Raw genomic sequence first — 16,107 nt, 5'->3', positions numbered from 1 at the left:
TTATTCCAAGAAACAGCTGAGTTGTCTTGTGACTTTGTCGTTTGCAGTCCCAAGAGGACCAAATCACAGTGATTGGCAACCTGAAGAACATCTCCATGGCATCCAGCAAGCTCCTTCTGGCAGCCAAGTCCCTGTCAGTGGATCCTGGAGCAGCTAACGCCAAGAACCTGTTAGCTGCTGCAGCAAGGTGAGGCCACTCTATATGGAGCTGAATGGCATAGTATAAGGATGTCTCTTATCACACACTACTTGAGTATAAGGAGGTCTACATTAGCACAAAGTAAGACTGTAAGGAGTGACTTAGATTAAGTCAATTAAAACAAAAACATATTCATATACTGTATATTCTGACTCGGTTTTCATTCAAATCCACATAAAACAAGTACACTACTATCATAGTTTATATCCATTCTATGAAACATCTCTGCTGTGGTTGTACGGCCCATTTCACATCATGTTGCTAGGCTGAGAAATAGACAGAGATAGTAGGGTAGAATCCCCCCTGGTGGAGAGATGGCAGGCAGCTGGCCCCGCTGGGCTTTGAGCCTGACTGACTTCCCTCTCTTTAATTGTGCAGATGGAAGCCATGGCTGGAGCTTGTCTGTAATCACTAAGCACAGCCTCCACACTCCTGTACAGTGTGAGATTGTCACAGGGAGAGAGGGGCGATGGACTCTGCCATGCATGTGTAAAGTAAAAGTGTATGCGTGTGTGTGTATATAGAGAGATGTGAGCGCTGAAAAGCCCTGTGCTGCTGCCCTTGTGTTTCAGAGCGGTGACGGAGAGCATTAATCAGCTCATCACACTGTGTACCCAGCAGGCACCGGGCCAGAAGGAGTGTGACAACGCTCTGAGAGAACTGGAGGTAGCTGTTTTACTGTACACTAAACAACCCTTTTTATGTTCAGGCTAGCTAATATTCATGTTTATTTCAGTCTACACAAAGTAAAGGGTTTTGATGTAGTAACTTTTTGTCCCCCACGATAAAATCGGGGTGGGAACTGTGGATCTGTCTCCATCTGTTAGTACATTCGTACGTTCATACATTAGTCACGTGATATCTCAGACAGCACTAGTCTGATTTTATTGAAATTTAGGAAAATCATATGTCTTACCAAAGAGATCCATAATTAACAACATTACGCTGATTGGCTCAAGGGGGGGCGCTGCATCATTCGTGGGGAATGAGATATTTACTGCTGCCTTGTTTTGTGTTGATTTGAATCCTGTAAAGCAATGGTTTACCATTACAATTCATTAATGATGGATGAATTGGATTATATTTAACGGCTGAATGAGATGCATGTTGCTGAGGGTTTCTGTATTGACATTATTTTATGCACAACATTGCTCTGTCTCCATGGGAAATAATTACCAAGTCGTTTACTTCCTCTGTGCCTTGAGCCCCTTCAGCCCATGTCCCCTCCTTTTCACATGCTCTGATAGACAGGTAATAACTATCTCTGTATCCCTCCTGCACAACATTGAATGACAGTCACCATTAATTTCAACCCCTGGAGTACCACTAATTATACTTTTATGTAACTAACAGATCTGTGGGTTATTCTCCTAAGTGACTAAGTAATAATGCTTGGCTACATGACTTCCCTCTATAAGTTAAAGATGACTTCAAAACAGACCTATTAAAAACAGTTGGACTTGTTTTTCATGCAGCACACATTTTAATTCCCCCAAGTTGGATATCAGATTGGTTCAGCAGTTTGTGCTCTCCTTATTGTTGAGCCCCTCTCTCGCTGTGTACAGGCTGTGAGAGGATTGCTGGACAACCCCAGTGAGCCTGTCAGTGAGCTCTCCTACTTTGACTGCATCGAGAGTGTCATGGAGAACTCAAAGGTGAAGCCTTACAAAACAATCACAGGCATCATAGACTTTAAATATCCGCAATATCTAACGTAATAGACAGCTGAAGAGGTAATCTTACAGTTTATTTCCATTTCTTCATGTGTAGGTTCTTGGGGAGTCCATGGCGGGGATTTCCCAGCACTGTAAGACGGGCAACGTGCCAGCGTTTGGGAATTGTGTGGGAGTGGCGTCCAAGGCCCTGTGTGGGTTGACGGAGGCGGCTGGACAGGTGAGATCCCAGCCTAGTACTGACTGACTGTCTGGAGCCTACAGCCTCCCTTCCACTCCTCCCTGCTATCAGGTCTGGGTCTGGCACACAACCAACAGTCTCTATCAGCTCTAGACCTCTGTTCATGTTTAGTTACAGCACCTACATCTACCTCTCTCTAAATCAGAAACGAAGCCATGAGCGTTCCTCTCTCCTCTCTTTCCTTCTCCCCACACTGCAGGCCTCCTACCTAGTGGGTGTGTCCGATCCAAACAGCCAATCTGGTCAAGAGGGCCTGGTGGATCCAATCCAGTTTGCCCGGGCCAACCAGGCTATTCAGATGGCCTGTCAAAACCTGGTGGACCCAGCCAGCAGCCCCTCTCAGGTGAGAAGACCAATGTAGTGAGACATTTATTGAGATAATGAATCTATTATACAAATAGTGACTTAATCAAATGGATTGTTATATTTGAACATCAACATAACATCAAACTTCTTCTCACCATATGCATCTTTAGAGAAATGTTTATACTGCTTTGTTTGTCATTTGTTTTGTTTGTGTTTGTTTGTTTGTTAGGTTCTGTCCGCAGCAACGATTGTAGCCAAGCATACCTCAGCTCTTTGCAATGCCTGCCGCCTGGCCTCGTCCAAGACATCCAACCCTGTGGCCAGGAGACACTTTGTTCAGTCAGCCAAAGAGGTTGCAAACACCACGGCCAACCTTGTGAAAACTATAAAGGTATGTGTACTCTCTGCCATGGTCCACTCATAAATGGTATTCTTGTACTTTGTGCCTTCAGGAAAAGTAGATTTATTGATGTTCTCTGTTTCACTTAAAATATCTCCGTCATTTGTAATGAAGACAGATGGCTATATTGTGTAGCTGAGTTGGAGTGTTGGCTTAGGAGGTCATGTCCAGTTGTTTTCTTCCAGGCCTTGGATGGGGACTTCTCAGAGGAGAACAGAAACAGGTGCCGTGTTGCTACAACTCCACTTATCGAGGCTGTAGAGAATCTATCCACATTTTCCTCCAACCCAGAGTTTGCTAGTATCCCTGCACAGATCAGCAATGAGGTTCGTATGAGTGCTTGTTCAGGGGGTGACTTTGTATTGTGCAATATGTAAGCTCTTCAATGACAATGTGTATTTTCACTATCTATATGAAAATTAAAATGCAGTTCTTGCTCAGAGGACAATTTTTTTATCTCCTAAGAGGTTTCTTCAGTCTACATTGTCACATTGTTTTATTTGTCTGCTTCCTCATATATTCTGTAATATAAAGGAGACGGCAAAGCTACTCCTACAGATTCCATGAATACATTGGTGACTAGGGCATTCAATCCCCTTGAAATAGGACCTCCGATATAGAGCCAGTACAGTGCAGGAAAGCTGGTGGAATTGGTTTGATGCACCATTTCCCTCTAATTTATTTAATGTCGGTAAATGGCTCAAGGAGAAATCGGATGTATTTTATGTTACAATGTAGCAGAAAGAGTCCTCACACAGCCCTAAAAGCGACTGTTATCTGTTGGAGGGCAGTGTTTAACTGCTCTCTCTCTCAGCACAGCTGCTCTAATCTTCAGCTTGTTAATCTAATTGTCGAGGGAGGCTTTAGCTGCCATCATAAAGACTCTAGGTGTGCCTCTGCATCTCTGTGTAAAGCAGAACAATAATAATAGTAAGAGATCAATGACATCTGTGTAGTGTGTTGCTATTGAGCTGTTAGTTAGGTTCTTCTTTAACCTGTGTTGTTTTATCACCTTCACTGTCCTCCCCTCCCTCCCTCTTTCCCATTTTCAGGGCTTTGCAGCCCAGGAGCCCATCATGCGTTCAGCTTTCTCCATGCTGGACAGCTCCACCCTGCTCCTGGAGACTGCCCGCTCTCTCATCATCAACCCCAAAGACCCGCCCACCTGGTCCATCCTGGCTGGGCACTCCCGCACCGTCTCTGACTCCATCAAGAGCCTCATCACCTCCATCAGGTCAGCACAGACCCCTCTGGTTCTGCACTATGGTGCTCTGGATATTATCCTGTTAAGGCCTTGCCGGACAACTCACCCTGAATATAATTCCACTGCTCTATCGGTCGTGCATACATTCAGAATCTGCCATCCTAGAAGTTGTTTGTGTGACTTCAAAGTGAAGGGCGTTGTACAAAACAAATTCATCAGCGATTGGATCGTCTCTAAGAAATCTATCCAATCAGAGTATCAAAGTTGATAACATCGTCATGTAGGCTGGCTCTTGAACCCAACCCATCGGTTTCTGGGACTAATCAAAATGGTCAGAATATGTTTGCGTTCTAGAAATCGTAGGGGAGGGAGGCAAATCCAGACTCATGGTGGAGAAGAAACGTCAGTTTGGCCAGAGCGCTGTGGATGGGTAGCCAGGCAAATTGAGACCCTGGGTGAGGGGGAGTTCAGCTATCTTTGAGTAACTGTCGGTTCGACTGAGCAGTGAGTTGACATGTCATTTATGGTGGTTGGGTTTCCCCCTCCCATGTAATAGGAAGAGGAATGCTCTAGGGCACTGATAAAGATGAGTAGGCAGTGTTCCGTGGAGGATCTGCTGGTGCTGCTTAGACAGATTTCTTATACTTAGAAAGACCCTCCTGCTGTGTTAAATAGAAGTGTCTTCCCTCATTATCTCTCACACAGAGTAAACTGTCCCTTAGCTTCAGAACATTTTGCATCTGGTCAACCTCTAGAGACCATGTTTGCAAAAAGTGTACCTAGTATACATGATTTTCCTTCTTTGAGGTGTGATACTGCATTAATAACCTGCTTGTAGAAGTACTGCCTTGTTCCTATTTATCATGATACTGTTGGTAGGGACAAGGCGCCAGGGCAGAGAGAGTGTGACTTCTCCATTGATACTATCAACAAGTGTATCCGGGACATCGAGCAGGCTTCTCTAGCTGCTGTGGGCCAGAGCCTACAGGGATGTAGGGATGACATATCTTTGGAAGTAAGTTTGAACTGTCAAATCATCACTATAATTGCTTTTTGTTCATTTTCATTTTCCCCATCGTAATTCTATGCTGCCCCCTTAGGCTTTGCAGGAGCAGCTGACATCATCGGTGCAGGAGATTGGACATCTCATCGATCCTATCAGTACTGCAGCCAGGGGTGAAGCTGCCCAGCTGGGACACAAGGTACTAGTCTGGGACCATCCCCCTATAGGGAGAAAGTCCTGTCTCCTAGATCCACTCCTCTTATTCAATCTGTGTCTCATACTGTTACATGATACTGTTTCTCCCAGGTGACGCAGCTGGCCAGCTACTTTGAGCCCCTCATCGTGGCGTCTGTTGGCCTGGCCTCTAAGATCGTCGACCAGCAGCAGCAGATGAACATCCTGGACCAGACTAAGACCCTGTCAGAGTCCGCCCTGCAGATGCTCTACGCAGCCAAGGAGGGAGGTGGAAACCCTAAGGTAATGTTACTGTACAACACAGGGCACAGAGGCCATGCTTGAGCAATGGAGCAAAACTTAATTAGTATAGATTTGTGTGCACCTCGTTCCACAATCTATCGTATTGCTTCTTGTAGTTGCATAGCCATGTGTATTGTTATGATGAAGATCTTTGAGTTTCACGATGCTCTGGTGTGTTTACTGCGTGTCCAGGCGGCCCACACCCACGACGCCATATCAGAGGCTGCCCAGCTGATGAAGGAGGCTGTGGAAGACATCATGGTGACGCTGAACGAGGCGGCCAGTGAGGGCGGCATGGTGGGAGGCATGGTGGAGGCTATCGCTGAGGCCATGGGCAGGGTGAGTGGGGCTGGTGTCCTGTACAGTAGGGTGTGTAGTACTGTATAGTAGTAGTGTGTATGTGTGTACAGTATATCATATGCGTGTACAGTATCATGTGTGTATGCGTGTACAGTATATCACAGGAAGTCGGTGGCACCTTAATTGGAAAGAATGGGCTCGTGGTAATGACTGGAGCGGAATAGTGGAATGGTATCAAATACGCCAAACACGTGGTTTCCAGGTGTTTGATACCATTCCATTTGCTCTGTTCCGTACATTATTATGAGCCGTTCTGCATGTGTACTGTGGCCACAAGCAGCTCAGGAGTAGAGCTCTGCTGAGAACACTCATCTCTTCCTACTGCTTTAAGATGACTCCACCACGGTGGGCGGGCAGAGAAACATCCTCTAACTGACACTCATTAGTGAGATGGATGGGAAGTGTCAGGTCCCGGCCTCAGAGCTGTCGGCTGTCACTCATCCACTGGCTGTCACCCTCCGTCTCCTAAGATCTGTCACAGACTTGATAATAATAAATTATGCCTGCATTCTTGATTGGCTGAATGCTTCTATCAGAAGTTGTATTCTATATGTTTCCAGCCCTTTGAATTCGATTTCTGTTACTGCATAGAAAATAACACATTGAGCGGCCTTATGTGGATATCTGCATTCTGCAACATATTTATGCATAGAGTTCATTGAATAAAGAAAAGCTTTATTCAAATGTGTGGTAGATGCTTGGTTGATATTCATATGTGTAGATTATGTACAGTAAGTAGCTAGGTTGAATATATTAAAATGAGTCGTGCTTTTCCCTCTGCAGTTGGATGAGGGCACTACCCCTGAACCAGAAGGATCCTTTGTGGATTACCAGACCACCATGGTGAAATACTCCAAGGCCATCGCCATCACAACTCAGGAGATGGTGAGCACAAACAACTACCCCCTAAATATGCAATGTAGCCTTATAGATGTACCTCTTCATCATTTCTGAAATAACTAAATCACAGTCATGTTATGACCTTGTTTTGACTGTGTCCCCAGATGACTAAGTCAGTGACGTGTCCAGAGGAGCTGGGTGGCCTGGCCTCTCAGGTGACTGTAGACTACAGCCAGTTAGCCCACCAAGGGCGCCTGGCAGCTGCCACCGCAGAACCAGAAGAGGTGAGAGGTCAAGTGGCGCCTGTGGGTGCACTGTCAAAGCAGGATACTGTTAAAATATGGGATCATTAGGGCCTCCCGGGTGGCGCAGTGGTCTAAGGCACTGCCACCAGAGACTCTGGGTTCGAGCCCAGGCTCTGTCGCAGCCGGCCGCGACCAGGAGGCCCATGGGGCGGCGCACAATTGGCCCAGCGTTGTCGGGGTTAGGGAGGGTTTGGCCGGCAGGGATATCCTTGTCTCATCACGCACTAGCGACTCCTGTGGCGTGCCGGGCGCAGTGCACGCTGACCAGGACGCTAGGTGTACGGTGTTTCCTCCAACACATTGGTGCGGCTGGCTTCCGGGTTGGATGCGCGCTGTGTTAAGAAGCAGTGTGGCTTGCTTGGGACGCATGGCTCTCGACCTTCGACTCTCCCGAGTCCATGCGGGAGTTGTAGCGATGAGACAAGACAGTAACTACTAACAATTGGATACCACGAAATTGGGGAGAAAAAGGGGGTAAACAAAAAAAAAAGTTAAATATAAAATATGGGATCATTTGTCTGTGGTGCCCCTATGGGCATGCCCAATGGGAGATTCTTAATTGGTTTGCTCAACTCCTCCGTCCTCCTTCCCCTTCCTTGGTCCTCGTCTCCTTTTGAAAAAGGTCAAAGGGAGGGGAGGAAATGTGGAAACAAATGTGCATGTATGAAATGACTCTCCTTCACTCGCATGGCATCGTGCAAATGACGTTTACAGGGGTGGAATCCCAAATTAAATGTGTAAAGTAGTAAAAGGAAATGTAGCTAGACAGTTCATAAATAAAAGGATAAGTAGCTTATTGTTTTTAAATATGTGCATGCTTTTCTTCTACAAGTAAACAACAGCTGATTCAAAGGGGGTGTGGCGGATCTCAAAAATCTTCCACAAAGGCCTCAGGTGATTCTTTTGTGCTTCCCCGGCAGGAGGAGGCTATTGAGGAGACCAGGACTCTCCTTTGTTTGCCTAAAAACAAATTGACACTCTCCTTGACCCCTCAACCACTTACCGGGGTCACAGAGGAGAGAGGATGGAGGAGTCGAGGAGAGGACAGTCTTTTGCCCAAATGAGAATCTCTCTTGTCTTTATACAGCAACTTATCAAAAGAGATTTGATATGCATGAGATTTGCATATGCTTAGAAAATATGCAGAGATGTCACACGGCGGATGGCATTCTTTGTTATGATGCATCTTCCTTGAGGCTGTACTCGATAGTTTGAGATCAAACTCTGGAATATATTTCCAGCTCTCAAACCTCATTCTCTCTGTTGCTGCACCCACATAGCCTCGTCTCTGAGAGGGAGACCGCTATCTATATTATGTGTGAAGAGATAGCCTAATAACCACACACACTTATCAATTCTCTTTACATAACTGGATACTGGAAACCCTTGTTACCATAGCGACATTGTACCCCTCCAAGCCTAAAAGCCTATAGTGATGCTGGTAATGAATTCACACCCACCCATTCATTTCTGTGTCAGGAAATTAAAGGTGTACTACCATCAATCGCTCTCAGGTGCTGGAAATCAGTTTTTACCCAGCAGCCTGATAAGAGGCAGTCAGTCAGTCGAGGACATTATGAGACATAGTCTGCTGTGTGAAGGGAGGCAGGGAGTGAGTGAGATGGCTCTGTAATACTGATGGACTGGCTGTCTGACTGTGCTTGCAGGTGGGCTTCCAGATCAAGACGCGGGTCCAGGAGCTGGGCCATGGATGTATCTACCTGGTTCAGAAGGCTGGCGCCCTGCAAATGAGCCCCACTGACAGCTTCTCCAAGAGGGAGCTTATTGAGTGTGCCCGTGCCGTCACTGAGAAGGTAGGCTGGGAATGGGGCTGATTTAGTGGAATTATTTGCCTGAACCTTGTGGTAAATTGTGCTAACTTTGTAGTCTTTAGGTTTAATTTATTTGCACCAAAGAAAATAAGCGATAAACAACAATACAGATTTAAAAAATATATATATATATATATATATATACAGTTGAAGTCGGAAGTTTACATACACCTTAGCCAAATATATTTAAACTCAGTTTTTCACAATTCCTGACATTTAATCCTAGTAAAAATGCCCTGTCTTAGGTCAGTTAGGATCACCACTTTATTTTAAGAATGTGAAATGTCAGAATAATAGTAGAGAATGATTTATTTCAGCTTTTATTTCTTTCATCACATTCCCAGTGGGTCAGAAGATTACATACACTCAATTAATATTTGGTAGCATTGCCTTTAAATTGTTTAACTTGGGTCAAACGTTTCCAACAATAAGTTGGGTGAATTTTGGCCCATTCCTCCTGACAGAGCTGGTGTAACTGAGTCAGGTTTGTAGGCCTCCTTGCTCACATGCTTTTTCCGTTCTGCCCAAATATTTTCTATAGGATTGAGGTCAGGGCTTTGTGATGGCCACTCCAATACCTTGACTTTGTTGTCCTGAAGTCATTTTGCCACAACTTTGGAAGTATGCTTGGGGTCATTGTCCATTTGGAAGACCCATTTGCGACCAAGCTTTAACTTCCTGACTGATGTTGCTTCAATGTATCCACATAATTTCCCTTCATCATGATGCCATCTATTTTGTGAAGTGCACCAGTCCTTCCTGCAGCAAAACACCCCCACAACATGATGCTCCCACCCCTGTGCCTCACGGTTGGGATGGTGTTCTTCAGCTTGCAAGCATCCCCCTTTTTCCTCCAAACATAATGATGGTCATTATGGCCAAGCAGTTCTTTTTTTGTTTCATCAGACCAGAGGACATTTCTTAAAAAAGTGCGATCTTGGTCCCCATGTGCAGTTGCAAACCGTAGTCTGGCTTTTTATGGTGGTTTTGGAGCAGTGGCTTCTTCCTTGCTGAGCGGCCTTTCAGGTTATTTCGATATAGGACTCGTTTTACTGTGGATATAGATACTTTTGTACCTGTTTCCTCCAGCATCTTCACAAGGTCCTTTGCTGTTGTTCTGGGATTGATTTGCACTTTTCTCACCAAAGTACGTTCATCTCTAGGAGACAGAATGCGTCTCCTTCCTGAGCAGTATGATGGCTGCGTGGTCCCATGGTGTTTATACTTGCATACTATTGTTTGTACAGATGAACGTGGTACCTTCAGGCGTTTGGAAATTGCTCCCAAGGATGAACCAGACTTGTGGAGGTCTAAAAAAATAAATAATAATAAAATATTTAAAAAATCTGAGGTCTTGGCTGATTTCTTTTGATTTTCCCATGATGTCAAGCAAAGAGGCACTGAGTTTGAAGGTAGGCCTTGAAATACATCCACAGGTACACCTCCAATTGACTCAAATGATGTCAATTAGCCTGTTAGAAACTTCTTAAGCCGTGACATAATTTTCTGGAATTTTCCAAGCTGTTTAAAGGCACAGTCAACTTAGTGTATGTAAACTTCTGACCCACTGGAATTGTGATACAGTGAATTATATTGTCTGTAAACAATTGTTGGAAAAATTCCTTGTGTCATGCACAAAGTAGATGTCCTAACCGACTTGCCAAAACTATAGTTTGTTAACAAGAAATTTGTGGAGTAGTTGAAAAACAAGTTTTAATGACTCCAATCTAAGTGTATGTAAACCTCTGACTTCAACTGTATACATATAAAACGGTGTGCAGGTGTTGTTGGAAGCCCAAGGGCTTGTATAAAAACCCCACCACAAAAAAACGATATACAATACAAAAATAAAAAAGGTTTGTTTAAACAAATGAATTGATCAGCAATCACAAAAAATGTAACAGTATATGTTTTGTTTAGATGTGTGTGTGAGAGTTAGGCTATATGGAGGAGATTACTGACTAGTTTGGTTCATCAGGCTGACCCCTAGTCTTCGCTTGAAGTTATTGAGGGATGATGAGGTTTTAGCAATGTGATGATAAGAATTGTAGAATATGGTACCTCAGTCAATTCTCTATCAGACACAATGTTAGGTGCGGCAGTGGGGAGGGTGAAGGTTATCACAGTGTCTTATGTTATACAGATGGATTTCAGAATTAACCTGGAAGAATCCATTGAAAGGTAAACTTTCTGGGAGGTTTGAGTATCTGTAGATGAAAATGCATAACTGGTGTAAATTGATGAAGAGTTTCTTCAACAGGCCAGGTAATTAGAAGAGGCAAATGTATTTTGTATGATGAGTCATTTGTGTATGTTTCTTAAAAAAAAAAAAAAAACTTTATTTAACTAGGCAAGTCAGTTAAGAACAAATTCTTATTTACAATGACGGCCAAACCCGGACAATGCTGGGCCAATTGTGCGCTGCCCTATGGGACTCCCAATCACAGCCGGATGTGATGCAGCCTGGATTCGAAACAGGAACTGCAGTGACGCCTCTTGCACTGAGATGCACTGCCTTTGACCACTGCGCCACTCAGGAGCCTTAGGTAAAAGGCATACAGTATGTACTGGCCCAGACAATATTACAGTAAATGAGATATGGGTAAATTAAGCTATAGTAAAGAGTTAGGAAGCAAGCCTGATGTTGTTATCTGAATGCCAAAAAATATATTTCAGTTGATTTGTTCTGCACCTTGGCTTTTGTTACTGCATTTGAACATTACTAGGCTTCGAGTAAGTTAGGATTTCTACTTTAAGTGAAAGAGAATGTAATTCCCTTGAATGGTAGTTGCTTACTGTGTTCTGGGTCTGATGCCGGTAGCAGAATCACTAAGGGGTTTTTGTGAAGAAAGAGTCCAGGTGTGAATGTCGTTTTGGTGTCAGGGGAATAGGTGAGAATTGGCTCCAAGGATAATGGATTGTTATAATAGAGCGTTCTCCAATGTGCCTGAAAAACCTTGTCCCCCTGAGCCCTCTGGCTGGGGGAAGAACTGGGGGAGTGAGTAAAGCAGACCTACATTATTAACTGTTATATTTGCTATGTGTTGTATTACGTTAACAACTTGTGCTGTACAGTAGCCGTGAAGATGAATATCAATTCAGTGCTTTAGTTCGTGTTCTCATGGTTACACTTCCTGTACATAGTGAAATTAGGCCAGTTAGTCCTTTCTGTGACCCTACCACTAGCAGAAGATATCGCTGGTTTTCAATGAGTCTGCATTAGAATTTCTCTCCTCCCTCACAGCATGATTTCATTTAAGACTCATTTCAGACATTAATAATTTGTGGCCTCGTGCGTGTGGGGAGCTGAACCTTGAGGTGCCTCATTTGAATGCTTCTCTCATGGCTTTTCGTTTGTGAGGGGCTGCAGAGGTCTGTCTGGATTAGGAAGGATAGAGAGCACTGTGTGATGCAGCGTCCAGAGTCATTAGTTTAATGCATTTGTGCAGCAGTAGGCTCAGGGCTAATACACGGTTCCCCCGCTCTCTCCTGCTGCTAGCTCCCTGCTCAGTCCAGCTCTCTCAGATTGCCTCACAGTCAGCCCTCCCATTACCTTGATTCACATCTTGATTTGAATGCAAATGGGAGGCTTTAATCAAATGACGATTTCACCAACACATTATTTGGTGATGGGGGATCATGTACTGTAAGCCTTGGATCCTGAATGGTGGTTGTCATTCACAGATAATATCAGATTATATGCCACAGCTCCTTTATTTTCTCGTAACAACATAATAAGGTCAGAGTGAATGATTTCTCTATGATCATGCTGTGTTTGGATGTTTATTGAGAAAGATCCGGAGATGCTGCTGTTAATTCACACCACTCTCTCACTTCAGTATCTTACCTAGTCATTTTCAGATCAAATTTTTGCTCTTTTTGTAGCTTTGGCAACTATGTGTGTGTTTTTCTATACCTGTTCGCTCGTCTCCCTGTAGGCTTTACAGACGCTCCCCACCACTTGGCTTCAACCCTTCTAATTTAGTGTACCCTTCACGCACAACCCATGTGGAATTCCGGGTCTCTGGCAGCGTTTGAAACTGCCGATCTGTGGTCAAGAACGCCAAGTTCATCTCAGCCTATGCTGAGAGAACACTGCTACTCCAGCAGCTCTTTGTTCATCTGCCTGTTTTCTCTCATAGTCTGAGAGAATCTGATCGTTGCAGTGGTGGCACAGGCCTACTCATTTCTCCTAAGTGGAGATTTTCTCTTTTCTCCCTCTCTCACCTATCCATCTCGTTTCAATTCCATGCTGTCACTGTCACTTGTCCACTCAAGCTTAATATTATTGTCATCTATTGCCCACCAGGTTCCATTGGAGAGTTCCTCAATGAGCTTGACATCTTGATAAGCTAATTTCCTGACGATGGCTCACCGCTCTTCGTACTTGGCAACTTCAACCTCCCAACGTCTGCCTGCGATGTTCTCACTCTTTCCCAATCCCCTCCAACTCACAAGGCAGGCAATACGCTTGACCTCATCTTTACTAGAGGCTGCTCACCTACTAATCTCACTGCAATCCCCCTCCAGGTCTCTGATCACTACTTTGTTTCCTTTTCTGTCTCCCTATTCTCCAGCCTAAACCACTCAGCCCCTACCCAGATGGTCATGCGCCATCGCAATATTCTCTCTCTCCTCTTCTATCCTATCATCTCTCCCTTCTGCTAAATCTATCTCTCTCCTGTCTCCTGATTCTGCCTCTTCGGCCCGACTCTCCTCCCTTTCCGTATCCTATGACTCACACTGTTCCCTTTCCTCCCGGACGGCTCGGCCATCCCCTCCTGCTCCGTGGCGAAATGACTCATTGTGTGCTTACAGAACAGGCCTGCGGGCAGCTGAGCAAAAATGGAGGAAAACTAAACTTCCGAAGAACCTATCATCCTTTCACTCCCTCCTCTCTACCTTCTCTTCCTCTGTATCCACTGCTAAAGCTACTTTCTACCACTCTACATTTCAAGCTTCTTCTTCTAACCCTAGGAAACTCTTTTCCACCTTCTCCTCCCTCCTTAATCCTCCACCCACTCCCTTCTCCCTCTGCGGACGACTTTGTCAACCACTTTGAAAAGAAGGTTGAGGACATCTGCTCCTTATTCATTCAGCCTATTGAGTCCACTGGTCTCACTCACACAGAACTACCCTACGCCTTGACCTCTTTCTGCTCTCTCTAAATTACATCCTGCGACTAGTGAGATCTGGCCACCCGACAACCTGCCCACTTGACCCCATCCCCTCCTCCCTTCTCCAGACCATCTCTGGAGACCTTTTCCCATTCCTTACTTCCCTCATCAACTCATCACTGACCACTGGCTGTGTCCCCTCTGACTTCAAAATAGCCCAAGTCGCGGTTCTAGGTCCTCTCCTCTTCTCTCTATACACCAAGTCACCCGGGATCTGTCATATCCTCACATGGTCTCTCCTATCATTGCTATGCAGAGGACACTCAACTACTTCCCCCCCCCCCCCTTTCTGACTTCCAGGTGACGACATGCATCTCTGCGTGCTTGGCAGATACAGTTGAAGTTGGAAGTTTACATACACTTAGGTTGGAGTCATTAAAACTTGTTTTTCAACCACTCTACAAATTTCTTGTTAACAAACTATAGTTTTGGCAAGTCGGTTAGGACATCTACTTTGTGCATGACACAAGTAATTTTTTTGTTTACAGACAGATTATTTCACTTATAATTCACTATCACAATTCCAGTGGGTCAGAAGTTTACATACACTAAGTTGACTGTGCCTTTAAACAGCTTAGAAAATTCCAGAATATGAGCTTAGAAGATTCTGATAGGCTAATTAACATCATTTGAGTCAATTGGAGGTGTACCTGTGGATGTATTTCAAGGCCTACCTTCAAACTCAGTGCCTCTTTGCTTGACATCATGGAAAAATCTAAAGAAACCAGCCAAGACCTGAGAAAATAAATTGCAGACCTTCACAAGTCTGGTCCATCCTTGGGAGCAATTTCCAAACGCCTGAAGGTACCACGTTCATTTGTACAAACAATAGTACACAAGTATAAACACCATGGGACCACGCAGCCGTCATACCGCTCAAGAAAGAGACGCGTTCTGTCTGCAAGAGATGAACCTACTTTGGTGCAAAAAGTGCAAATCAATCCCAGAACAACAGCAAAGGACCTTGTGAAGATGCTGGAGGAAACCGGTACAAAAGTATCCATATCCACAGTAAAACAAATCCTATCTCGACATAACCTGAAAGGCTACTCAGCAAGGAAGAAGCCACTGCTCCAAAACCGCCATAAAAAGCCAGACTACGGTTTGCAACTGCACATGGGGACAAGGATCATACTTTTTGGAGAAATGTCCTCTGATCTGATGAAACAAAAATAGAACTGTTTGGCCATAATAACCGTCGTTATGTTTGGAGGAAAAAGGGGGATGCTTTCAAGCCGAAGAACACCATCCCAACCGTGAAGCACAGGGGTGGCAGCATCATGTTGTGGGGGTGCTTTGCTGCAGGAGGGGCTGGTGCACTTCACAAAATAGATGGCATCATGAGAAAGGAAAATGACGTGGATATATTGAAGCAACATCTCAAGACATCAGTCAGGAAGTTAAAGCTTGTTTGCAAATGGGTCTTCCAAATGGACAATGACCCCAAGCATACTTCCAAAGTTGTGGCAAAATGGCTTAAGAACAACTAAGTCAAGGTATTGGAGTGGCCATCACAAAGCCCTGACCTCAATCCTATAGAAAATGTGTGGGCAGAACTGAAAAAACGTGTGCAAGCAAGGAGGCCTGCAAGCCTGACTCAGTTACACCAGCTGTCAGGAGGAATGGGCCAAAATTCACCCAATTTTTTGTGGGAAGCTTGTGGAAGGCTACCCAAAATGTTTGACCCAAGGTAAACAATTTAAAGGCACAAATACTAATTGAGTGTATGTAAACTTCTGACCCACTGGGAATGTGATGAAAGAAAAAAAGCTGAAATAAATCATTCTTTCTACTATTATTCTGACATTTCACATTCTTAAAATAGTGGTGATCCTAACTGACCTAAGACAGGGAATTTTTTACTAGGATTAAATGTCAGGAATTGTGAAAAACTGAGTTCAAATGTATTTGACTAAGGTTTATGAAAAACTTCCGACTTCAACTGTATCTCAACTTGGATGTCGGCCAACCAACCCTAGCTCAACCTTGACAAGACAGAGCTGCTGTTCCTCCCGGGGAATGCCTGCCCGCTCAAAGACCTCTCCATCATGGTTGACAATTTCAGTGTCGTCCTCCCAGAGTGCAAAGAA

General features: G+C 44.5%; 1 protein-coding gene across 4 annotated transcripts in view; it reads left to right on the top strand.

The window, feature by feature from the left end:
* tln2b (talin 2b) overlaps positions 1 to 16,107 on the top strand; it is a 130,823-nt gene that overhangs the window by 101,932 nt on the left and 12,784 nt on the right. For all 4 annotated transcript variants that reach the window (XM_071416838.1, XM_071416835.1, XM_071416836.1 and 1 more), the window contains 15 exons: positions 48 to 187; positions 772 to 865; positions 1,765 to 1,854; positions 1,970 to 2,092; positions 2,313 to 2,456; positions 2,649 to 2,810; positions 3,005 to 3,145; positions 3,872 to 4,053; positions 4,903 to 5,038; positions 5,124 to 5,225; positions 5,333 to 5,503; positions 5,696 to 5,842; positions 6,647 to 6,748; positions 6,868 to 6,987; positions 8,676 to 8,822. In XM_071416838.1, the coding sequence (XP_071272939.1) occupies positions 48 to 187; positions 772 to 865; positions 1,765 to 1,854; positions 1,970 to 2,092; positions 2,313 to 2,456; positions 2,649 to 2,810; positions 3,005 to 3,145; positions 3,872 to 4,053; positions 4,903 to 5,038; positions 5,124 to 5,225; positions 5,333 to 5,503; positions 5,696 to 5,842; positions 6,647 to 6,748; positions 6,868 to 6,987; positions 8,676 to 8,822 (2,001 nt within the window). The remainder of the gene's footprint in view (positions 1 to 47; positions 188 to 771; positions 866 to 1,764; positions 1,855 to 1,969; positions 2,093 to 2,312; positions 2,457 to 2,648; positions 2,811 to 3,004; positions 3,146 to 3,871; positions 4,054 to 4,902; positions 5,039 to 5,123; positions 5,226 to 5,332; positions 5,504 to 5,695; positions 5,843 to 6,646; positions 6,749 to 6,867; positions 6,988 to 8,675; positions 8,823 to 16,107) is intronic.

The sequence above is a fragment of the Salvelinus alpinus genome, chromosome 9, assembly GCF_045679555.1.
Source record: "Salvelinus alpinus chromosome 9, SLU_Salpinus.1, whole genome shotgun sequence".
Taxonomy (NCBI): Eukaryota; Metazoa; Chordata; class Actinopteri; order Salmoniformes; family Salmonidae; genus Salvelinus; species Salvelinus alpinus.
Note: the sequence above shows the minus strand (reverse complement) of the source record. Positions and strands in the feature narration are given on the sequence as shown.